Below are 24,568 nucleotides of genomic sequence, written 5' to 3' on the forward strand. Positions count from 1 at the left end.
CATAGGAAAGTACAGAAGTCATATCTGAACATAGCAGCACCCATTGAATAAACAGCACAATAAAATGGTATCAATGAACAAGGTCTGTGCCTAGCAACAAATATGTTTATGATTGTTTTAGCCTCTTTTAAGGACATCATATAATTATGCAAAGCTTGTCCTGTGTTGTAAAGTTAATTCATTTGCCTGTAGTAATCACTGAGTAGATCACATTGCACCCTCTAGTGACTGAAAATAAAAGTCCTTTATTAAAGTGATTCAAAGGAATAAATACAATCTGTGCAATCTTGTGTCCTTTATCACAAGAACTGAACAAAACAACTCTTTGAAAATAATTAATTGTCAACAACCTGCATCTGGTTTTGCTCACTCACCCAATCAACAACCTGCAACCAGCTTTATATATTCATATATATATTCATATATTTTAAATAACTTTGATTTGAAAGAAAAAAGAGAACAGTACTTCTTGTAAACCAGTCACACTACAACACTATCACTGCACATTAAAGAACAAGCATCCTCAATAACGTTATCCACCCTAACAAGTAGGGTTCCATGTAAACAGGCATGACAATGCGAATAGATCTGCTCTTTGAAGACATCACAACAGACTCAGCAGGACCATGATCCTTTGCCTGTAGCCCATGGAACCTAAGGCTGGGAGTTAATGCTGCCGCTGCTCGAGCAGTCCCTCTTGCAGCTGCGTGGAGACATGTTGGAGTCGCGAGGGCTGGTCACGTTGAGCTGCAGGCCCAGGTCCACCTTCTTCAGGTGGGGGAACTGCTTCGCCGAACTCCGGAGGCTGTTGCTGCCGGCGGAGACCGATGACCTGAGAGACACAGGCAAACGTCACGGGGGTGAACCGGGGGTCCAGCGTGCAGGGGCCCACTGTGGCCTAGATTCAGTCAAAACGTGCGTTTGTCATCCAACCTACTATTAAATGTGAGCATTACTTCTTCACAAACGCAGTGTGGACAGTTAATTTTGGTGATTGCTGAACTAGCCAAAATGTTTTTGAAGAAACACCTGTATTTAGGTATGTGCCCAAGTTAAGGACAAAATGTTTATTGAATCCCAGCCATTGTGTCTTTGTCTGAACTTTGTTTACAAGGGAATGGTGCCACAGTACAAAAGAGATACTACATTACATGCTCTTATGGATTTTGGTGTTGATAGGATTTGTTCTACATTTACCTGACAGATGTAGAGTTGCGAATGGACACTGTCCTTGAACACTGCTGGCTAGGAGACCTAGACAATGCCGCTGGTAGGGGCACGTTGGCCTACGGGAACAAGAGTTATTATTTGGATCTCCATGGCAGGTGAGCCACAGTGAAGAACAGCATACACAGTCAAATGTCCAGTGTTAATTCACGGGACCATATGTACTCAGTAAAAGTCAATCTAACACTGAACATTTTACTGTGTATGAAGTCTGGTCTGCTGGCATTTGGTCAAATTTCTTTAACTTAAGTTGAGCTGATCAGGGCTACCTCCTGGAACTGCCTCTCCAGTGCTGAACTCAGGTCAGGGTTTTCCTTAATTGCCTCTTGCAGCATGCTGTTGACTTGCTTGCTGAAGTCCTTCAGCTCACGGACTTCAATGTCTTGCTCTTCGTCGGTCTTACCCTGACTGTCATTGTTTGACCGAATCTCCCTTGACAGTTTGGAGCACTGGCATGTGAAGGGAGGTCAGGTTGCAATGATCAAAAATCAGCAATGCAAGATTCAGCAATCGTCATATTGAATATCCACTCATAACGAAATGCACAAATCGCTTGTTGTCATGATGACTAAGAGAACTGTCCTTTAAATAGATACAGCAAATAAGTTAATTAAAAGCTGGGTGCTTTGTGTCCCCATTTACTGAAATCATATCCACCCATGTGATCCATGCTTTGAAAAGGTAGCTGGATGGTGTAAATTCATTCTACTGTATTTCACTTATATATGTATATATAGCAGTACAGATATATATACAGTAAATATATTCCGCACATATGTATTTTGGGAGGCAAACCTGCTTGGAAACCCTGCCCAACTTCACTTTCTGGTTTCCCAGGTCTTTCTTTAGACAGTCAATCTGAAACTGGATCTTTTCTCTACTTTCAAGTTGCTCAGTTTCCTCTTTCAGTAGGTTCTCCAGGGTGGCATTCATGCCCTGAGGGTTAAATCGGAGCACACTGATTGGTCTGGTGGGGTTCGCAAATAAACAAATTAAACTGTAAGACAACTCGAGATGTCTGGTCCTGCTCAAGAGATTTCTCCATAAACACAGCGCTGTGTGGGGGAAATTACATAATGTTTACATAGCAGGCACTCTTATCCACACAAGTGGAGACAAAGTGGAGAGCCATACATCTAGCACTGCGGATACAGATCAATGGGAATGCAGCAGGACCTGGATACTGCAATGATACTGCTTCTGACACTACTAACTGTCTCATTATTAGACTGGGGATATGCTGCTGAACTCCATATGAAAGGTCATCTCTTACTAGTTAATAATATTGGACTTGTCATGTATGTGTACTCTTGGATGGTGTAAATGAAATGCTGAAATAAAAGAAAATAAGTGGGTTTTTGGGGATTCACTAAATAAGCAGGCTTACCCGAATGTCCTCTTGGCGTTCTCTGACTTGCAGTCTCCTGTGAGCAGTTTTCTCCTCTGCAATCGTCTTCTCCTTCTCCAGCCTCAGCTGTTGCTGGTGTTCCTTGCCTGTGGAACAGACCACGGCAAATACATTCCTCCTTATTTTGTCTGGGATGGTGGTGTTTCCTGAATGCAATGATGGGTGGAGCTACTATGAATCACTGCCACGACCCAAAGACCCCACTTCAGAATACTAGGACTAATTCAATTCAGTGAGGCTCTCAAATTGTGTCTCCACCTATAGTGCTGGTTCTCAGTGCAATGATTTGCCAAGTCCTCTAGCACAATGGCTGCACAGCACCACTAGGTGAATGGAATAGGAGGCTGGCTGTGCATTGGTCCTTCCCAATCAATGGAGGACCTTGCAGTAATGGGACGGGCTTAAAACTATGACTTCAGATGAGGGACAAATTGAGGGTTAAAAAGTGATTTCAAAATCTTGAGTCACAAAGATAGCTTTGGTCGTTCTGGGATTCGTGAAGCCTCACTCTCCTGTTCTCACAATGTGTACGGCCTAATTTTGCTATCAATGGAAAACAGGCTAAAAAGGTACATTCCCAGCTGGCTAACTGTTATAATGTTCTGACCAGGAGTATATTCTGGGAAATCTAGAGAGATTTTCAGGCATGCTGGCAGACAAGTGTCCTGAAATGATGTCCGTGAAACGTACTCCACTTGGCAATGTTGTTGAATGCCCTGCGGTACTCCACGTTGCGCATATAGATGCCATACAGGGTGTTTTCCAGAGCCTGAATTTCTTCCTCTTTCTTATAGATTTTTGCATCCAGTTCATTCCCCATGCGCTGGAGCTCTTCTTTTTCTTTTTCTATCTAGTAAAACAGTAACAAACAAACAAAATGTTACACACAATGAGCAATGCTTCACCAATGACATGTACTGAGTGACCATCTTCACCACCATTTAAAGCATTTCTTCACTAAATCTGAACCCAGTCAAGGATTTATGGGATATTCTAGAATAATGTCTGAGATAGCATTTTCCACTTTCATTAACTGAGTGTGAGTTGATCATCTTGTTCCTTTTTCAGAATTCCAGACACTGGTAGACTAAGTGTCTGGTGCATATAGGTCACAGTGGCCCTAAACACTAAAAGTATAAGGTGACATCTTAAGTAACTGTACTTACATTGGCGTCTCAGTTTTTTAAAAATGGCTTTACATATGGACTGGTTAGAGAGCTCACCTTGATCAGGTAATATTCAGGAGACCAGCCTTCTCCGTCAGGGGATTCCATGGACAGAATCATGATCTCATACCTTTTCCTCAACTTGTCCATTTTCAACAGTTTGTCATTCATCTCCAAGCTGAGTGGATATCACAATGAGGGATGTGGAGAGAACGGTTAAAATGGCAGAACCAACAACATATTGAAACGAATATGATCTGGAAAATTTGTCGATAAATCTAGATTTCTAAGCCCAGAAAGCCTCACTCCCAACAAAATGTCGTGGTAGTTTTAAATGAACAGCCATTCGAAGAATTGGGTAGGTTTGCCTCAACCTTTAAGTCCACTTGACTGGTGAAGAGCTCAAATGATCTCACTGACAATGGAGTAATTTGACTTCTGCTCCCTCTAATACCTCTTAGCCATTTGTGGCGTGGGTGGCTAGAGCAGTGTTATTCAGTTACTAAGCCAGTCTACCTGAGGGCTTGGCGTTCCTGCTCCACCATTTTGAACTGCTTTTGGAGCATCTCTTTGTGGACGTTAACCTCCGCCTCCCCCTCCTTCATGGCTGCCTGCAGTTGCAGCTTCTCTTTCTCCAGGGACAGGACCCTGTCTGCCTTGTTCTGCAGAATGGTGCTCAGACGGTGCACCTCCAGTTTAAGAATATAGCTATCCACCATGGTGTCCTTTGGGGAGTGAGTGAACAGACTTAATCATCATTTAATTACCCTCTGCTTACATGATGCCAATCAAATCGGTTACATATCTACATACTTCTGCTGAGATGACAGATAATATTAAATCCTGTTTTATTCAGCTCCGATAACACCTCACAGACGATACGGAGCATGTGCAAGTTTCTCACCTGCTTTATGGATCTGAGCTTCTTCAGTTCCTTGATGCACGTGTCATTGACTAGGTTCAGCTCCTCGCTCTTCACGGTCAGATCTTTCTTCTCCGACTCGTTCTTCTCAGACACCTTTTTCACAATGCTGATCTCAACCTGAAATCGAAAGCCTTCATTTGCTTTTCAGAAACCAGCCTTGCATTTCAGAGGCTCACATTCACATAAAAACAGTCAAGACATGACACATTACAGTCCAGACGTTACACAACTACAGGCCTTTTATGGTGGTAGAAAACAATTGCAAAAATCCATGCTCAGAAAACAAATATTTGGAATAAATAAGTCCCAAATGACAATGGTTACAAATCCTTGGCATGGAAAAGTGTGGGTAATTAAGACAAAAAAGCGTGCCTGGGATGCCTAAAGTGACCCAGCTGGGGGGAATGAAGTCACCTCCCATAGCAGACTTCCACATGGTCTCACCACTCCGCTTTACTACAGTTTCAACTTCCAGGTGCACAGTATGTGCAGCTGTTGGTTGCTTGAGCACATAATCCAGCTGTATGAATGGCTATTGTGTAAAATGGGAGCAATATAAATTGCCTCGGATACAGATGTCCACCAAGCAATGACGTCAAGTAATACTGCAGAGTATCCAGCAATAAGTGGTGATGCAATTTTAAGGAGTGGTCAACTGCTTTTGGCACAGCCTCTACTGTTGCCGGAAATGAGAGTTCTCTTGGCTTTATACCCGAGAAAATATGTGAATTGCATTAAACTGTTTTGCGATCGTGTTCACTTCTTCAATGCTGTGCTGCTTTGACAACATTGCTTAGAAGCTCACTTCCTGTCAGTATCTGAGTTGCATTTGAACAGACACGCTCACTAAGGTGACCGACGTGAGGTTCGTCACCTGAAGTCTTTTCAGGTGGTGGCCCAGCATGTGCACAGTCTTTTTTTCCTGCTCCGCGCTCTGCACCAGCTTAATCTCTTCTGTCCGCAGGACCTGCCTCTCCAAACTGTTCTCCTCCACCTTTGCGCACACCATCTTCCTCTCTAGCAACTGGATCTGGAAGTCCTATTACAAATATACGAAGGATTACTACTCTCATCATCCTCCTCATCATCATCATTATCATCACCGTTATTATTATTATTATTATTATTATGCAGTTCACAATATTATATAATACTAGCAGTTATCAGAATTAGCAAATACTCCCCAATGAATTAGACAAACACCAGAGAAGTGTAACCATAATGAGGACATGTGCACTTAGTTGTGTAACTTCCGAGTTCACACAGATGGTGGCCTGTCAGAGCATGGAGATTCACATTGCCATACACTAAAACTGACGCACCCCTTGTTGCAACAAGGTAGCTGTTGTACTGCGAGCAGAGCACTCACACAGTCACAGTCAGTGATCCTCAGACCATTCATTTAGCTCATTCAATTAGCTTTGGGCACGGAGGCCACTGCCAAACCAGAGCAGCAACCTGGGCTCCGGCCAACTGAGATTTGTGTGCGGTGTAGTGAAAGTGGACGGGTGAGGGGGAGTGGTGGGGGGTTGGGCTGATCTCTTGCCTTGCCGTTGATCATCTCCTGCTGTTTCAGCGACGTCTGCTCCGCTCTGTTGCGCTCGATGATGAGGGTGTTGAGGGCGACCCGGCTGGCGGCGATGTCCGCGAGCATCACCTTCTCCCTGGCCGTCTGCGCCTGCAGCTCTTGGGTCACGTGGGGCTGTGCCATCCGCAGCCGATGCACGTGGGCCTCGATCTCCTGCAGGAGCAGCGTTCGCAGCATCACACCACAGGAGGGGAGTGACAGCTTTACTTTAGGAATCTCATTGTCATTTTTATATGGCTCCTTGTAGCGTTTAGTGCTGACACGCCTAATCAAACTAATTGAAAAAATAAGCAATCGACAGTTCTAGCTCCCATTTTATAGGCCGGAGCCAGGTTGCGTCTCCATGGAGACTCACGCTTTTGTTCTGTTCCTCTTCCTTTAGCATCTGCTCCATCTGGGTGGCCCTCTCATCGGCGCTGAGCACCGTCTCCGTCACCGCCTGGAGCTTCTCCCCCAGAGCCTCGTTTTGGAGCTTGATGGCGTTCATCCTGAGCACAGACACACACAGTCATCAAGTCAACCGCCATTATCACAGAGGGATAATGTCCTGAGCATACAGGGCCAATAAAAACAAACAACTGTGACTTAAAGGGACACGAGACACGGGAATCGGCTCACACAGTACACCAGTACAGCCAGTGATGAAAAACCAGCAGCACCACACAAAAACATCACACCCTGAGGCACACTGGACTGAATACACTTCTTCACAACAACCACACGTTGCACTGAACAAAACCACACAATGATCACGTCAGCCTGAGCACTTAATCGTTAGCATAGCATGCATTGCTCAGTACAGCAATGGACCTGTATAAATGAACAGTTGGTCCCGTCAACCACATTCTTCTGGTTTCACTTTAGATGACTGGTGGTTTCTGTTTTGCCTAAAGTATCTCCCAAAGAGCTTTTCACCACTCAAAACACTATTTACTTATTGATGAAAAATTAATGTGTTTCTGTTTGTCAGGACCAATTAGCATTAGTACCATTCAAGACAGAAATATATCTACCCGCAATGATCCTCTTAGTCTGCAATAAAATAAGATCAAATCAGAACAGTGTAATTAAAATTGAAGTTTATTGTTAAATTTTTTTTAAAACTGGAAAAGCAGGCACAATTATCAATCATCAAGACTTGGGTTTTGCAGTGGCATTCAAATAAATTTTATTCTTCATCATGTTGTAGAACATGGGTTTTCCCCTCAATCACGATCCAACTTACTTTTCACCAAAAAAGGAAACTAAGGACTTCCTAAGTAGAATATGTATTCTGCTTCTATTTACTCCCCGGAGTGGTTTAATGGAATACCAGCACCAATATTTGTGTCACTGGTGTCCCACACCTCTGATTGATTCTGGGATTCCCTGAGTCTTCAAGACTTACTAGAAACTTGGCAAGACAAGGCCCGTCTTCTCTGGTTTGCTTCCAACTATACAATTTCACTCACTGACCTATCAAGTCTTCACAACCTTCAACGTCGGGAGTTGTAAGACTTACAGTGAATGCAGTCATGTTTAAACTTGCTTGTCAGTTGTTTAACAGCGCATGCACTAGCATTAAACAGGATGAAGGCGGCAGTGACGCAGGTGACCCCATTAACAGCCAAGCGGCTGGCACTTGTAAAACAAGAGAAGTCTGCTTACTTGGTATGCTTGCTGTGGATGTCCTTTTTAATGCTGCCCAGCTGGGACCTCTTAGCCTCGACATCCGTAGCCATCCGCTCCACTGTGACCCTCAAGCTAACAAACTGAAATGATAAGGATTGCAGACGTCAGGCAGGGAGTGAATAAGAGTACCATGAGCACTTTTCAGACCGGAGGTGTGGCGAGTGTACTTATGTTCCAGCCACACGTATAATCCCCCGATACACTTGATCACTGCATTTCATTACACCAGTAAAGCTTCCTTCACTGCTGGCATGGTTTTATAAGCTGGAAAAACACTTAAATCAAAGGTCCTCAACCCTGGTCCTGGAGCACCACAGGGTGGGTTTTGTTCTCACGTTAAAATCAGCAACCCAGGACCCAAGAAACCAGGTCATGTGCTCAACAGAAAAAAAAAGATCAATCCTACAGCGCTGCATACAATTTAAGACTTCTCTTAGCGGTTTGTTTATAAAATGCTGTCGAGTGGTCAAGTAAAAGACACCATTTGAATTCAGTGAGGAATGTGGTACTGAATAGGCCTACAAACAGCAGTGGGCGTGCTCACCTCGTCCAGCACGCGAGCACGGTCGCCCTCCCTCTTCTGGAACTCCCCCCTCAGTTTCGTTGCCAGCCGCTTCACGTTCAGGCCCTTCCTCTCGCACTCGGCATTGTTATCCAGCTGCCTCTCCAGAAACATCTTCCTTTCCTTGATCGTGTCCTGCCTATACCGGACCTCCTGGTGCATCTCAGGAAGCAGCTGGAAACGGGTCATAAATTATTACATCACACGTGCTTGCCTTTCAAGCATCATAAATGTGTATATATAAACATGTCTCAGTAAAAAAAAGTCTATCTAGCGCCCCCGGTGGTTACCATTATGCACTGTTGCAGATCATGGTCTCTCTTCCTCATTTGCTCAATGGTGCTCTCCCACTGGCGAATGAGTGCCTGCCGCTCGACGTGAGCTTTACGCAAACTCTCTAAAGTCTTCTCCAGCCCGATCTGTTTCCAAAAACACACTCAATGAATAAATCTGTTGGCACTGTAGTAATAAATGACCCTCACTGACACCTGACATGTAGGGTAAGAGATCAGAAACAGCCTCTGGACCTGCACTGTTATTGTCCTGGTGTGTTCGGTTTCCAGGGTTTTGTGCTTCTGGTTGGCCTCAACAGTACTGTTATCAACTGCGTGAATCAGCTCCTAAAGCACCCAATGAAAAAAAAAAAAAAAACTTTCAGTAAATTACCTCTTCCTGAAGCCCAGTAGGTTGTTAAGATAAGTGTTAAAACAGACTATTACATGTATGAATATTTTTGCCAAACTGGAATTAGTATTACCTAACAATGCATTTACATGGCCCACCTAGCACCATTAGGATGCATCATAGTCTCATTCCCTGTTTCTTTACCCTCAGCCCATGTAACCCTATAAATAGGTTCTTAATCCTTCTGTAATAGCCCCGAGTCTCAACACTTGACAACACATCACCAAAAGAACGGTGGCATGCATGGGGGTTGTCATAAACCGTTTATATGGATTTCAAAGCTGTGCTTCACTGAAAAGAAACAGGCAATTCCTTCCACAGTTCTGCCTTTGTGAGTCATAAAAAATGCACCTGACATGTACTGATAGCAACAGCATCCCTCTCCAGTTATCCAAGCGTCCTTAAAATGACAGGTTGGGAGTCATGTCCCACCTTTATCTTGCATTTGTCCTGTTGGACATATTTGAGGATGGCGATGGTGTCTTCATCCTTCTGGGCGGATTCTTCCAGCCAGGCTTCTAGGGTGACCTTATCCCAGTTCAGCTGGCTCATCAGCTTCCCCATCTTCTCGTTGGCTCTGGAGATGTCGTTCTTTGGAACAAAACCAATAGATTCAGATCCGGGCCTTGATGGGAAACTTCACATTAGCTCCCTGTAAGCATTTCCAAAGGTCCTACTATTTGGGAGAAAATTAAGCCTGCAGAAATACTGAAAATCCCAATTTCCTAGATTAAACCTGAGAAATTCTATGATAAATTGATTTTATAGGACATATGTGCGGGACAGATGTGTCCCTCTTTTGTCCCTCTTCCCTGGTCTGTCCTAACCACTGTTGTCCAAGGTTTGCTTTCTTTGGGGGTTTGGACATGGAAAAAAACTTACAAAAATAAATGGGTGCCTACTGACAAAGAAATAATATCCTGGATGTGACATTATGACACATCATGATCACGACCACAAAAATTACAGCCTATAGTATTAATTGACCTCTTGTGCTTCCTTCCTAATCTTCAGAACATCCATCTCCTTGTCGAGTTTTACAATCTCCTGCTCCAGGTGGCCCAGCTCCCGATCTGCCACGGCCTTGAAATGCACCTCAGACTCTGCCTCCTTTCCCAGGGCCACACAAAGGGCCTGTACATGTGCGCGCACCCATGAACACACACACACACACACAACCGCACACAGATTATGTGAATGCAACAATCCTGCACAAGCCAGAGGTACACACGCCAAGGCTATGTTTAGCCATGTGATTCTGTCACATTTGGAAAACTGGGCAGTTGCCAAAGTCAGCTTGACTTCTGTGACTCAACCCTGTCTTATGGAGTCTTAACGGTCAGAATGTTTTGAATTATCCTGCGGTTATGTAAGGGGGTAGGTCAAGTTATATTTTGCACAAGTCAAGTATGTTTCACGCTTTGTTCATTCTGCAGATATTCACACATGCTTGGGAGCACCATTCATGTTACATATTTTCACAAAAGCACAGGACAAAGGGGAAAGCACACCTGGGTGTGAGACAGCTCCTGTTTTACATTTTTCAGAAATGCTGAAATGGCTTGGATCCTGTCTTTGTGCTCACTGATCTCGTTCTTCACTTCTTCCCTGTCTTTTTGTTTCCCTTGAAGCTGCAACGTTCCAAAGGGTCAAAGAAGGAAAAGGCAACTACACACTGTTGCCATGGCAAAAGGAGCCACTTTTATTTTATCACATTACATAGCTTCAGTATTTCATAGAAATGATGTGAAAGACAACGTTTTCCTTAAATATTACTCTATTGAGGAAGGCTTCTTCTAGAAAACTGTCGACCAAATACTCGGTTTGATCAATTGGCTAGCTAAAGATTAACTCGCCAAAATCCTCAGTAGGACTCACCTCCTCTTCCAACGCCTTGTTTTCAGCGTTTGCTACAGGGAAGGCAAAACCTTGGTCCCAGCCGATCTCAGAGAAAACAATGCTTGACATTTTTGTTTTGAGTAAATACAAAGGCAACGATGTCAATTTTACAATAAAAAAACAGCTTGCTACCTAAACGGAGTGTGTCCTAGGCAGGTACGGTCTCTTTCAAAAGACACCCATAACTATTGTGCGAGTTTACTGTGAAACGTACAGACGGCACCTATGCATTTTGACGGAATGATATCGGTATAAATATGTCAAATTCTGGCAACAATAGTGATTCTATGCAACGTTTTAAGTACTGTGGCGTCATGGTCATCAATTAGCATACTGTTCCAAACTGCAGTATAAGTTTGTGGCCACTGCAGTTCATGTATTATGTCGCCACACTACACCCTTTAAAAAGCCACAAGATAGCTTCCAAATGCAAACTGCCTAGAGGGAGAGTTAAAGAAGGTTCCTGAGGAAACGTATAACTAAAACAGTGAAATATATACTATTGAAGTAAACAGCGTAATTGGACAAATCGGCTGTGCTAGTTTGTCGCGTATTAGGCTATTATATATATATTATATTATTATATATTATATATATATATATATACTATATATATTATATATCCTAAACTCTTTAGGGAACAAATTCGCTAAATGTACCCTGGACGTACAATAATGTTATATTTTGGTACTATTAAGTACCTAAATACAAGCAAAAAAGGATAGGACACCACCACAGTGACAAGCGTTTGTACATTTAAAGACACTTTTTATACCTTTTTTCCTGAGTGCACACCAGTTTTGACATAAAACGATCTTTTCACAATACCTACAATTGGGGTATCTATACAACTTTTAGAACTACTGTCCTTTTGGATCTGTGAACAATGTAACCATCAGTGCTGAAAGGCAATGAACACATTTTCCCGCAACAAAATATTTTCAAAAGCCAATGTAGCTTAATTAATAGTACACGGGTCAGAAAATTAATAAATTCAAGTGTTATAAATAAAATATTGAAAATGTAACCGTTTTTGGTCCTTTTAACATGGCGCACTCAGGCACGAGGACATCCGTCCATCCATCCATCCCCGAAGCAAATACTCCCTGGGGGGTCGATATGTCTCCATTTGGTTCTGTGCCAAGGTCTCTCGTGCTCAGCTGACCACTCCATATGAACGGTGCCAGCGTATCAGCCTCACACCAAAGCGGAATAGCACGGACACATTACTGGAATAGAAGCACTCATATTTTTAGGAATATACCTCAGCCGCCAGAACTGACCAACACGGTTCGCTAATACGAGAAGGCATATGCTTCCTATTTAATTCTTATACTACAGTACGCGGGGAAAGGAACGAGTATTAGGACTCTTAAAGGCTGTCGGCCTTTGATTGGGAATGGATGGATTACCACCCCCCTACAAGTTTGGTCGTTTATATATGTGGCACTACATAAACACTAGATGGCAGCACACATCCACATCCTCCAGTGTCAAGAACCGTGAACCATTAGCCTGGCAGGAAGATTGTTGACTTTCAAGAATTCTCCCAGGGGATGTGACGTCACCAGGATTCCTTCTCAGCGTCCACTCAACAGACACACGGCCGCTGACGTCATAATCAGGGACCAGGCATATTGGGCAGATACACCGTTGTATAAACAGCTCCTGTGTTTATTTTAATAGAAAAACACACAAAAAAATAACCCATCAAAAATAAAAAAAGGAATAATCCATAAATGAAGACAGAAGCATGATCAGGTCTGTGCCTCTAGGTGACCCCTGCTCCAATGGTTCAGTCTTTGTCCAAGTAAGCAAAGGTGTGCGTGGGTGCGCGAGTGTGAGAGTGTGTGTGTGTGTGTACTGCCACTGAGCTGTAATACTGCCGAAGTTGAGGAATGATTTGAAGCCCAAACTGCACACACAGGGGCGGGAAACATGATTGGACACACCGGGACGCTGGGGGCGGGGTCGATCAGTGCCATGGGCCGCGTGAGTGACAGGTCATGTGCTTTAGTGTCATGGCTTTTAAAGAGTCCCTTGAGAAAGAGGGGTTTAAACACAGAGACACAGCCTGGGGCACAGGAACCCTGCAACCTTTCACCTTTTCACCACTTAGACGTTTAGCTAGCCGGAGGGAAGGGCTGCACTGAGACAGAAGCCAAAGACATAGAGACCAACGACAAGAAAACGTAAAAACGGTACAGTATTGAGGGAAAAAAAGAAAAACGTTTTTTAAAGGCTGGAGTGAGTCCTCAAATTACTTTTCGTTCTGTCTGTAGCTTCTAACAAATCTAAATATCTCTTACCACCCACCCCTCTGTAACCCCCACCCCCCATTCAAATGCTCTTGGCTCTCAGGTCACCAGCATCACTCCAGAGTTCATTCTCAGTTCACATGACAGCAGGAAGGCCACGCCCCCTCCATCCCTCCCTCCCTTCCTGCAGGAGTGAGCGTGTGCAGTCTGTCTCACAGGGCCGGGCGGAGAGGAGAGCGGGGCAGGAAGTGAGAGCGAGCGCACGCTTTTCCACATTCTGCTCCATTTTTACAGTCCCGGTCCCTCCGTTCAGGGAGTCGCCTCCTCGGGGGAGCATGGGGGGGGGGGCAGAGCTGTCTTCGTGCGGGACGGAGGGAAAGAGGGACAGATGGACCCTCTCTCCCTCCCTCCCTTCCAGCAGGCTTGTCCCAAATCAGGGTAGCTCTCATTGGTCCAAAATAGCACGCCAACCTTCGCTCTCACGGTCTCTCTTCCACAAACACAGGCGCACACACACACACACATACGCACACACGCACACACATACGCACACACACAGTCTCAAGTTGTCTCTCTTGGGTATGGGGGAAGGGGGCCGCTGAGGGGCAGACTTGAAGGCCGTTGTGCTATGTCACCTCCTCCTCTTCCTCAGAGCAGTAGTCCCGTCCCTGGGGAACAAGGAACAGACACCGAGTGAGACCAACGATCCGCATCGGATGAGCGAGGGGAGGGGAGGGGTCAGAACAGCGGCAGGAAGCAGCGAATGAGAGCGACGAGTCGGAGGAACCGAAGCAGATCGAGCTGAAGGCGGAAAGAACGGGACCGCAGGAAGCTGAAGTGTTGTCTTTTAAAATAGTTCTCTTGATGACTAACCTCGTCGTTCAGTCGGTTAATTCTGTCTCTGAATTCCTCGGGCACCGTTCCTAAACCCCTCCTACATGCGCCCTGCTGTTCCCCCCCCCCCTCCTACCTTCTCAATCTTCTCATCCAGCATCCTGAAGAACTCCTGCTGGCTCTCTGACGTGTGGATGCTGCGGAGGGGGAGGAGAAGCGGCATGTAAACTTCCAGAATAAAAGCGCGCAAGCGCACACACGCACACACACACGCAAAAAGAATGCACAGATACAAAGAGCACGCAATGCTACAGAAAGTACACACTGACACAGCACACAATCCATTGTAAACGCATAAAAATATGCATGTACGTGTGCACACACACACACACACACACGCACAAAGCAAGAATGGCAAAAACTCACTTCGTCTTGTTGCCATTCGTTCCTGGGACCTCCTTTTGTTTTCCCCTGTAGGAACTTGCGCACTTTTCCTGAAAGCGACACACACACACACACACACACACTTTTACACTCCAGGAAGAGTGGAAACAAACCAGACGACGAGCGGCGACACTATAACTCCTTCCCCCGCTGGCAGCGGCGCTAGATTAAATAAAAGGCCTGCTGGCTTCCCGGCTCTCCTTAAACGCCCACAATCAAAACAGGACGGAAACAGAAACTGGTTCAGTCAAGGCCACCATTACCTGCTCAGTGTGCTTAACGACCCTGCAGGAAACCGGAGCTCACAGACTCTTACAGTCCTCCAGTGGACAGTGTTTTTTTTATTTATTTATTTTTTTTAGCTCACCTAACGGTACCCTCCTGACCTCAGCCAGTCAGGCCGGTGCTCTCATGCACTGGCATGTCTCACGCGGCACCCGTGACATCACAGCTGCCGAAGGGCACTTGAGGTGGCAGGCCATGGCAACGGTGCGGTGCTGAGGGGCCGCGGGCACATTCAGCTCATCGACCCGCCGTTACCGTGCGCGCTCACGGATATGCTAACAAGTCAACTCGCGTGGGGGCGAGCGTGTGCATACAAATGGCGGTCCGAAGGAGCTACCGGTGCTGCTAGTCTTTAAGTCTGAAAGGCATGTTTCGGTAAAAATAAATCAACAACATCCTTACCAAAGACTAAATCTCTTGAACGACACTGCTGGTCTCACTTGAGATGAAATGAAATAAATTCAGCCTGTACTCTGTTTTGTTTCCCCACGTCCTACCGTTTCATGACTCATACCACATCACTAAGGCATGCCGTGACAACCAACGAAAAAAAACACGATGGTGGAAAATATTAGGCAGTTTTAACTTCAAAATGGAAAATAAATCTGTCACCACTGGATGACATATCATTACAGCTAATCAAGGCTTTTCAAAGCAATCAGCACTAGTTAACATGTCAGTGACAACCCGGAGTAGCTTCTTACGATCTCCGTGATTTGTGTGAAAAGGGATATATGGGCTGAATATTTGAAAAGGTCACATGGCCCACCCCTCGCGGGGGGGGGGGGCTATAGGTCTTGCGGTGTGTGTGCGCGAGCATGTGGGGTGTGTGCACGGGCGTGTCCGCCAGGCCTCACCAGGTTCTCCTGGTTGCGGGTGTTCACTCTGTCCTCCTCTCCGCGTATGTACTTCACCTCCTCCACTCCCTTCATCTTGTACTCATCTGGGAGAGGGGGAGAGAGAGAGAGAGAGAGTGAGTGAGGGGGGAGAGTGTGTGAAAGAAAGAGAAAGAGAAAAAGAAAAAATGGGGGAGAGAGACAGAAAGAGAGAGAGAGAAAGTGTGAGGGGGAAAGAGTGCGTGAGAGAAAGAGAGGAAAAGAAAAACAGAATGAAGAGGGAGAGAAGGGGAGAGAGAGAGAGACAGCTAGGTGGCTAAATTTAGCGCTCTTCAGGAGCAGCAGTAATGATCAGCCCCTCTCGGCGGTGTGGGTAAATGGAGCTCGGCCGCAGCCCGTCCGCCCTCCTGCCACGTTTAAATTAAAGAGACGGCGGGAGGACGTGACGCGGCGGAGAGAGAGAGGGACGCGCGGCGCGCATTATCGCAGCAGCACGCTCCCCGCACGCCGAAGGCCTCCCGCCCCACCCTCGCACGCCCCTCCCCGAAGCAGAAGCGGAGGACGAACGGAGCGGATTCCCACGATAGCTCCTCATCCTCCTTCATCCTCACCCTCCCTCTAGCCCCGCCCCCTTCCCCGCTTTCCCTAAAGTCTGCCTGCAGCCTCTGCGTATCGAATGAAGTTTTATTCGTCTCAGACTTTGCACCGCTGCACCCAACACGCTTTGATAACAGTGTCTCTCTCCCCGTCGCTGCGCACGTCACCTTAGGGAAAAACATGTTAATAAAAAATCTGTACAGACAGGTATACTCAAAACAGTTCTGCCTTAGCTTAGAGTACCGGCTGACGGCAAAGGATTTTGTAAGGTTTCACTATGACTGATGATCGATTGGGATCTTAAAACTAGTTACAAGCTTGTGAAGAAAACTTAACGGGACATTAGTGAAAGACTGTGATCTTAGGGGCCTCCAAAACAGCAGGTCCAGTTGAGGCCCTCTAGCCGGGCGCAGCGATGTGCCCACAGCCCTGTAGTTCTCACAGAAACCAACCCAGGCTGTGCTAGTCCAGTTAGCTGAAACCGGACCATCGAAATATCGGACGACACGTAACTGGTAATGAAGCCAGCCTGGGAGGAAGCGGTTTATTTAGCACAGCTGTCTGTCATTGGGAGCTACGTCAGCTGTGCGGTTCTCTGGCGGTAAACGCCTAGCTGAGCAGGCGGACTGCAGGATGAGGAGGGGAGGCTGACTGTACCACATCCAGAGGAAGTGTGCGCCAGTGCGCGCGCTCTCGTATTGAAGGAGGAAGTTTCTGCGACAGGACAGGTCTACGATCACCTGGGTCTGGGAATTCCAAATTAGGGAGAGAAATGGAGAACAAAAATGTTCAGACTAAAAAGATTCTATCTGAAAATTAAACAAAATATATATTTGTTGTTGTTTTTGACTTGAAAATTGACAAGAGCTTCCTGACTGGCTTTGCAAGTCACACGTGCGCACGCGCACACACACACACACACAGTGCAGTGTACGAAGGCGAAAGGGGGTGTTGTGCTCGTATCTTCGCCTGAGGAAAGAAAACAGGCAGCGCTCCCAACGGCTGGGTCTCAACACGCTCAGAAACACACATACAACCCGGAGCCAAAATACACTCAAACACACTTCATAAACAATGATATTAAATAGAGCTTAGACTTTCTCTTCCTCTCCTTAGCGCACGGCAGATCTCAGCCTTTCCTGTCATTGTGTAAACGAGAGCAGGGGGCAGGGGGGTTGGGGGGGGGGGGGGCTGACACTGACATTACCCACAGAACGGTACGCTCAGTAATGCCAGCGATCATTAATACTCCGGCACAACAACCTGTCGCTGTCTGAGGCTCACAATTTCCAGTGTATCACAACTGGCCAGACGCCGTTTCTGTGCACGCAAAAGCGGCTCCCGCAGAAATGGCGTTCTCTTCCTAATGGCAGTGGCTAGCGAGCGCGGCGATTGCCAGAGGGTACGCCATCGTTTCTGACATGCACACTTCGGGAATCGGATGCAGGAATTGGCCGACTGGCTCTGTGATCGAGCGCAGTGATTGGCCAGCAGCTCTGGTATCGGGCCCAGTGATTGGCCGGCTGCTCTGGGATCGGACGCAGGGATTGGCTGGCTGCTCTGGGATCGGGCCCAGGGATTGGCTGGCTGCTCTGGGATAGGTTGCTCAGGGCAGCTTGCTGTAGCAGCTGCTACAGCGCCTCCCTGCCACAGACAGAGCAGGAGGACGGGCGGGACCAGGACGCTAACAGCCCTGTACTGCTCAAAGCACAGATGGGACAAGAAGCCAGTCTCATCCTCCACTGTGAGAATGAGCAGCAGCCTCTCCTCCCAGCTCTTCCAGTCACCACGCACTGATCCTGCTGAGGTTTACGGTTACGGAAGTGAGTTTGTAACCCAAAGGCGGCAGGTTCGATTTCCATGTAGGCCGTCGTACCCTTGACCAAGGTACTTAACCTGCATTGCTTCAGGATATATCCAGCTGTATTAATGGATACTATGCAAAACAAAAGTTTAGCAAGTCGCTCTATTTGCTAACTGCCCAGATAAGATCTGCCAACAGTGTAATGTAAAGAGAGCTATGAAAAGGGAGTGTGATTCAAAAGATTAAAAGCGAGGGAGTGAGCGAGCTAGAGTGGCAGAGACAGAAACAGACAGAGAGGCAGGGGGACGGAGAGCTAAAAAGAGAAAGAGCGAGCGCGGGACAGGAGAGGCCTGCCGTCGTCCGTCATCTGCCGCGTCCCGTGATATTCCACCGAGTTTCTCCTAATCCCTAATCTCTCCCCCTAATCCCTCATTCCTCTCTCTCTCCCTCTGTTATGATGTTAACTCCGCCCTCTCTCTCGCTCTCTCTTTCTGTCTTCCGAGTCCTCTCGGGTTTCGGCCTCCGGCCCGTTGCCGTGGAGAGACCTTTCCCGACGAACACCCTCATAGCGCGCGCCGAGGTACAGACCTTCAAAGAGCTTAACAATGGTGTGTCACAGACGTACATCACACACCGCTGGAACAAGCGAACACTACGTGCAGGGTTTATGGACGCCAAGTTCCCTTTTGAGGACGACATCCACTGTATAAATCAGTCCCCGGATGAAAAATGAATAGCGGTAAAACTGTCATCACCGCGTATTCATAAAGAGAGGGAGCGGAATTTGATTGACGCATCAATCTTTTCCACCAGTAAACCCTTCCGCTGCTTGTTATATCAGAACAAAGGGCGGCCGCAGAATGAGACTGCGCATTGTCTGAATTCAAATGGGATTACTAACGGGAAGCATCTCCATGCAGGTAGGGACAGTACCTTTGCCTACGATAAGATCAGGGGGAAAATGTTATAAAATGTCAGGCCTGTCAATTTCATGGCGGAAGGTGCAAGATGACACTATTACAGATGTCCCAGTCGTGTCTGGGGATAAAGACGTCTGGGCTGTGTCAGCACAGGCAGAGCACGCTCTGAGTCGGCTCCGGGACAGGTGATGTGACGACGGGTGAGGAGTGCGGTGCACTGACCGGTGAAGACGTCCCCGTTGCTGTAGGCCTTGCCCCGGCCCTCCTCATCGCTGGGCACGGCCGACACCTGCTTAGCGGAGGTGCAGCCCATCGCCTCACTCTCTCACCCCTCTGACAAGCATGGCACTCTCACCTGCAGGAGACAGACACAGGGCGAGTTCACACTGACACCTGATACAGTATAGACACAGGGCGAGTTCACACTGACACCTGATACAGTATAGACACAGGGCGATTTCACACTGACACCTGATACAATATAGACACAGGGCGATTTCACACTGACACCTGATACAATACAGACACAGGGCGATTTCACACTGACACCTGATACAATATAGACACAGGGAGGTTTCACACTGACACCTAATACATTACAGACACATGGTCCTTTTACTCTGAGGCACAATGCATCACAGACACACGCTGATATCACACTGAGGCCCAATATGATACAGGCATAAGCTTGATTTCCCACTGAGACCCAGTGCAGTAAGCACTAAAGTCTGCCAGCCCAAATTCAGTTTTAGCAGACATTTTAACAGCAGGCGCACTGCACTGTGCCCTCTCGCATTCGTGCTGTGAAACAAACAAAGGTGGAGCGGTATCAGCTTCCAAATTAAGAGCCCCGGGAAGAGCGAGCAGTCAAATAACAGAGTGCTATATCCACCAGAGCTGCAAACAGGCAGGCAGACAGACAGACGGAACAACAGATCGCGAGGAGGAGGAAAAACACAGGAAAAAACAGGGCTCCTCCCCCCCTGTCCTCCGTTCAACTCCCCGCTTTCTGAAGCCCAAAAAAGGGCGGGGCTCTTGTTCACGGCTGCTTGGCGCTCGGCGGCTTGGCACGGACCACAAAGAGCCAGGTGTGCCCACGCGCAGAGGAGAGGGGCGGCCGCGGCGGGGCTCTCCGCCGGCTCTCCAGGGCAGGCGCCAGACAGCAGGCCTCCGCTCGCAGCCACGGAACTCTCCGGAAGCCAGGGGATCCGCAGCGCGCGGCCAGGCGACAGGCTCGACTCCGAGCACGGTCACGGGCGGACAATCCCGCCGCTTTCGTTCACGTCTTCCGCGGTCTCCGTCCGCGCGGACGCGGTGATGGCCGAAGCGACCCGGGGTCGAGCCGCTCGCGACCGCAGCAGAGCGTTAGCCGGGATGCCCAATGGCAGCCTTGCTGAGCGTGCGGGGCAGTGCGTGTGGATGGCTGTGCAGGACTCCTAACAGGGCCGAGCGTGTGGGCATTGTGGGGACAGTAAGACATGAGGGCACGTGTGTTTATATCCGTCATTGCCAAATGGGCCAATGCCGGTCCCGTGGTAAGCACCCACACACACACAGAGTGCTGGAGTGGAGGCACTTGTTACTGCTGTCTCCGCAAGCTTCTTACGCATGCGCGCGCACACACACACATAGTGCTGGAGTGGAGGCAGTTGTTGCAGCTGACCCCGCAGGCTGCGTACACACACACACACACACACAAAGTGCTGGAGTGGAGGCAGTTGTTGCAGCTGAACCCACTGGCTGCGTGCGTACACACACACACACACACACACACACGCACATCATCTGTGAGCTGACGACAGCTCCTGAGAACGCATGCTGACCAGCAGGACCCAGAGACAGGCAGAGGCCCAGGGAAAAGGCCCTGGAAACAGTCAACGTTTCCCGGCATCTCTCGCCCTCCGCACGTCACACCCTCTCTCCCTCCCTCCCTCTCTCTCTCTCCCTCCCTCTCTCTCTGACGTGGCACACCATGGAGCCGCAATAATATTTACTCTAGTAATAACATCTCCAGCTCGCCTCTGTCCCTGTCCCCCCACTCCCCTCTGACAGCTTAAATACTTCAGCCTGACATGTTAAACAAGCATAGCCGACCAGGCAAACAGAACGGGAGGAGCCGAGATGGGGGCTCCTGTACACACTCCGACACGCACGCAATCGCTCAGAGGGACGCCTCCGCCCCCATCGGGGCCCGGTTCGGCGTTAACGGTCCTCGGTCCCGCCTCTCGCCCAGGCTGGACTGCGCCGCAGGCCGCGGCCTATCGAACTCAACAACCCGCGCGACCGCGGATACGAGGGTTTGTTGACTCTCCATGGTGAACGCCTCGCGGTTTCTGTTATTTTCGATCATGAGATAGTGTGCGATTGTGCAAAACCGAGCAGGTACGTTTGAATTTGACTTTAGGCACTGAAGTGTTTTTGCATGCAACCGTGTGCATGCAAGAGCGAGAGAGAGAGAGGGAGAGAGACAGAGAGAAGGGAGAGACTGAGAGAGGGGGGAGGAGAAAGAGAGAGAGAGACAGAGTCGGAGGGAGAGAGGGAGTGAAGGACTTGCTTGTGAGTGGACGACCGAGAGTGTGAAAGCGAGAGAGGGAGCAAGGATGAAGCAGGGCTCAGGAGGATAAGCGTGTGGCAATGACAGTGCAGCAGCGTGTCAGAGCAGAGGCTAAGCGCTGAACAGCGAAGGTGGTTGACGCGTTTGACAGTGTGGGTAGCGCCGTGGCTTTCCGAGTGAATTACGTTAGCATGCGGGTCGGCGTGTAGGTAGAGTGTGTGGGGGCGCAGTCTCGCGTGCGCATGTGCAGACACATTCAAATATTCATAGCCTCGCCCCCACGCACCCAGGCAGACGCACACGGGCGCGAGAGAAGCGCGCTACATTATTTATTTGCTTAGGAGACCGTTTTCAGGGCCTTCTCTGACCCAGTTCTGGCGGCAGGTCTTGGGAGCGTCCCGCGCACAACTTGAACTCGCGAGCCGTGTGCGGCGCGCTGCTCCACAGCACTGCCCTTTAGCGGCTAGCACGCTGACCTGACTCAGTGCCATCCAAAACAAAGTCCCTGCCCCAACATCCCTGCGTTTGGCTCAACCACACACTCACTCACTCTCACTCACACACTCACTCACACACTAACTCACTCACACACACACTAACTCACTCACACACACACACGCTAACTCACACACACACACACACTAACTCACTCACACACACACTAACTCACTCACACCTTGAGCATCAGACTCAGTTCCTCTGTGCTCCAGCCTGCGGCACCTCTGTACAGTTTCAGTGACAGATCAGGTTCTGCTGTCCTTGTACTTTCCAAAAGGCACAGCACACCTCGCCAACAGCCAGGCGGACCACAACAGCCTCGGCAAGCACGCTGCAGGCACTGTCAGGCTTCCACTCTCTCTCACACACACACAGCCCTGCAACAAGTTACTAACAAATTCAAACACATCCAACAAGAGCCCCTTCCTCTGATATAATGAAGCCCTGCTCTCAAAATGACGTAATCCCTACACGGCCCGGGCCGCCCAATTATACGGCGTTTCCCAAATTACAGAAACCACAGGAAAAAACAGTAGCCATTTATGAAGGGTGAGGGCGTGATTGAGTGTGTTTGATTTTGAGAGAGAGCGAGTGAGAGAGAGAGAAAGAGAGGAGACGAGGAGGGTGAGAGCGGCTATTATTAGATCAGCTCGGCCCTCAGACTGTGACTACAGTAGCTCCAATCTGTCCGCTGTCTTTCGCCGCCGGGAAAAATGCCAGATAGTCTGGCATACGCGAGGAGTTAACAGTGCGCAATCGTACGTGCACAACCCATTACCGTTTGCCGATAAGACAGATAGCGCGATGGGAGAGTTAGATTGAATTTTGACACAGGGAGAGAGAGATAGAGATGTGGGCGATACAGTATCGCGTGTTGTAACTATGTATATGGTACGTGTTAACATTAAAGAGAAACTGAAATTAAACTGGTTTACCTATGCTTACAAGCACTAGATGACTTTCTGAAGACGGTGGTCCAGTAAGATAACTCACTTGATTTCTGACTGTTCCACTCACTCAGCCAATGTATTGAAGTAAACAAACACGCAGAGCCAGTTAGCTAACTGTACGTTTCACTTTCGTTGAATGTAGCTAGCTACACTATTCCTTACCAAATCACAGCCGCGAGCTCAAAAAAATACACAAGGCCCCAGGTGGGGCTCACACAATGGGGCTGTGTGTGTCAGCGGCTCCCACACATAGCGGTGCCAACAACCGGCTGCAGCTGCTGGGATTCGGGCTGTCTATCGTGCCAAAGGAGGGGATGAGGAGGATGGATAACAGCTGAATATATACATGAACAGGAAACATACTGTCCCTCAACACGCGTAATCAACACACAGTTAATCAAAAATATCACGAATGCATCAGTCAGTTAGATAACCTATTAAACGTTTCAACTTGTGACCGAACTGGACAGCCTACTCCACAGCGCCAATTCTATGTTCTCTCACGCAGTTACATTTTAATTTCCTACCACCATCACAAACCGTCTTATTGGATAGCCCATTACAACCGAGACAGTGACAGCGATGCCATGATCCAAGTTATAGGGGGGACAGCCATATGCTGCTCGGCTGGCCGCACAGCTGTGCACAGCTGCGTTAGACAGTGCAGCGTCGTCGGGGATAGAGAGAGAGCATCTCTTTTGGAATCCACAAAGATGTGAGGATCTAATCTCAGACCAAATGTCCGGAGGGTTGCATCTGTAGATCAACATCACGCAGGCAAAATCGGCGATGGAGTAAGATGACCTGCCTGCAACGCAAATTCATCGACACTCGACCAAGAAAATAGTCATTATTTCTAACTAGCTGACGGCTGGCTTCCTGGCTAGTTTGCTCACTCGCAACTTCACTAGAACTGGTGCGCATTTCTGCTCCCCGTTTCAAATCTCGTCTCGGTCAGATCTTCGCACAGCCGAGTTCTTAGTGCGCAGATCTCAAACCAAGGGGGACAGGCAGGAAAAAGCCAAGCAATCTCAGCCACGACACAGGAAACAACAACAAAAGAAATTGCAACAAAAGAACAACATTAGCTTGCTAGCTCGCTTGCTGGCTACTACTACGCAATATGTTAGCTCATAAGTTAGCAGCCAGCACAACTCTTAAACTTTTAACAATGGAACAAATGTATTAGATTTCTACTTACGTTACCTTGCCGCGCCGGATCAGTTGGGTTTTTCTTTATGCAGTTCGGTGAGTCTCCAGTGGGTAGACGGGCGGGAGCTCGCGCTGTGGACCGTGGCTCAAACCCCAGCCGACAGACCAAAATAATCGAAATGCATTCCTGATTCGGTGTGTGTGTGTGCGTGGAAGACCGTGAGGACAATCTACAGACCTGAGCAAGTCAGCACAGAGTGAGGCCTAAAACGGGTCAAATTACAGAAAATTGCCTTGAACCGAACT

General features: G+C 47.9%; 2 protein-coding genes across 3 annotated transcripts; both read right to left on the reverse strand.

Moving 5' to 3' along the window:
- Positions 1–652: 652 nt before the first annotated feature.
- LOC135256494 (coiled-coil domain-containing protein 39-like) lies at positions 653–11,714 on the reverse strand. The gene is made up of 20 exons (XM_064338304.1): positions 11,110–11,714; positions 10,743–10,862; positions 10,219–10,365; positions 9,664–9,822; positions 9,075–9,167; positions 8,838–8,966; positions 8,530–8,721; positions 7,962–8,065; positions 6,670–6,802; positions 6,273–6,467; positions 5,601–5,765; positions 4,706–4,843; positions 4,318–4,526; positions 3,859–3,979; positions 3,326–3,485; positions 2,615–2,721; positions 2,023–2,163; positions 1,497–1,676; positions 1,198–1,286; positions 653–832 (listed from the first exon to the last, which is right to left on the reverse strand). Exons 1-20 carry the CDS (start codon positions 11,197–11,199, stop codon positions 655–657), a joined length of 2,850 nt encoding a protein of 949 aa, XP_064194374.1. The 5' UTR covers positions 11,200–11,714; the 3' UTR covers positions 653–654.
- Positions 11,715–12,778: 1,064 nt separating this feature from the next.
- LOC135256500 (uncharacterized protein C1orf21 homolog) lies at positions 12,779–24,475 on the reverse strand. Of its 2 annotated transcripts, none has more exons than XM_064338318.1 (6): positions 24,317–24,475; positions 19,331–19,463; positions 15,809–15,894; positions 14,649–14,716; positions 14,359–14,419; positions 12,779–14,056 (listed from the first exon to the last, which is right to left on the reverse strand). In XM_064338318.1, the coding sequence occupies exons 2-6, from the start codon at positions 19,419–19,421 to the stop codon at positions 14,015–14,017; spliced, it is 348 nt and encodes a 115-aa protein (XP_064194388.1). In that variant the 5' UTR covers positions 19,422–19,463; positions 24,317–24,475; the 3' UTR covers positions 12,779–14,014. The 2 variants fall into 2 exon arrangements, with proteins under 2 accessions (XP_064194388.1, XP_064194387.1); XM_064338317.1 differs by having other exon boundaries at positions 24,312–24,470.
- Between the last annotated feature and the right edge of the window lie 93 nt (positions 24,476–24,568).

The sequence above is a fragment of the Anguilla rostrata genome, chromosome 6 (genome assembly GCF_018555375.3).
Source record: "Anguilla rostrata isolate EN2019 chromosome 6, ASM1855537v3, whole genome shotgun sequence".
NCBI classification, from domain to species: domain Eukaryota; kingdom Metazoa; phylum Chordata; class Actinopteri; order Anguilliformes; family Anguillidae; genus Anguilla; species Anguilla rostrata.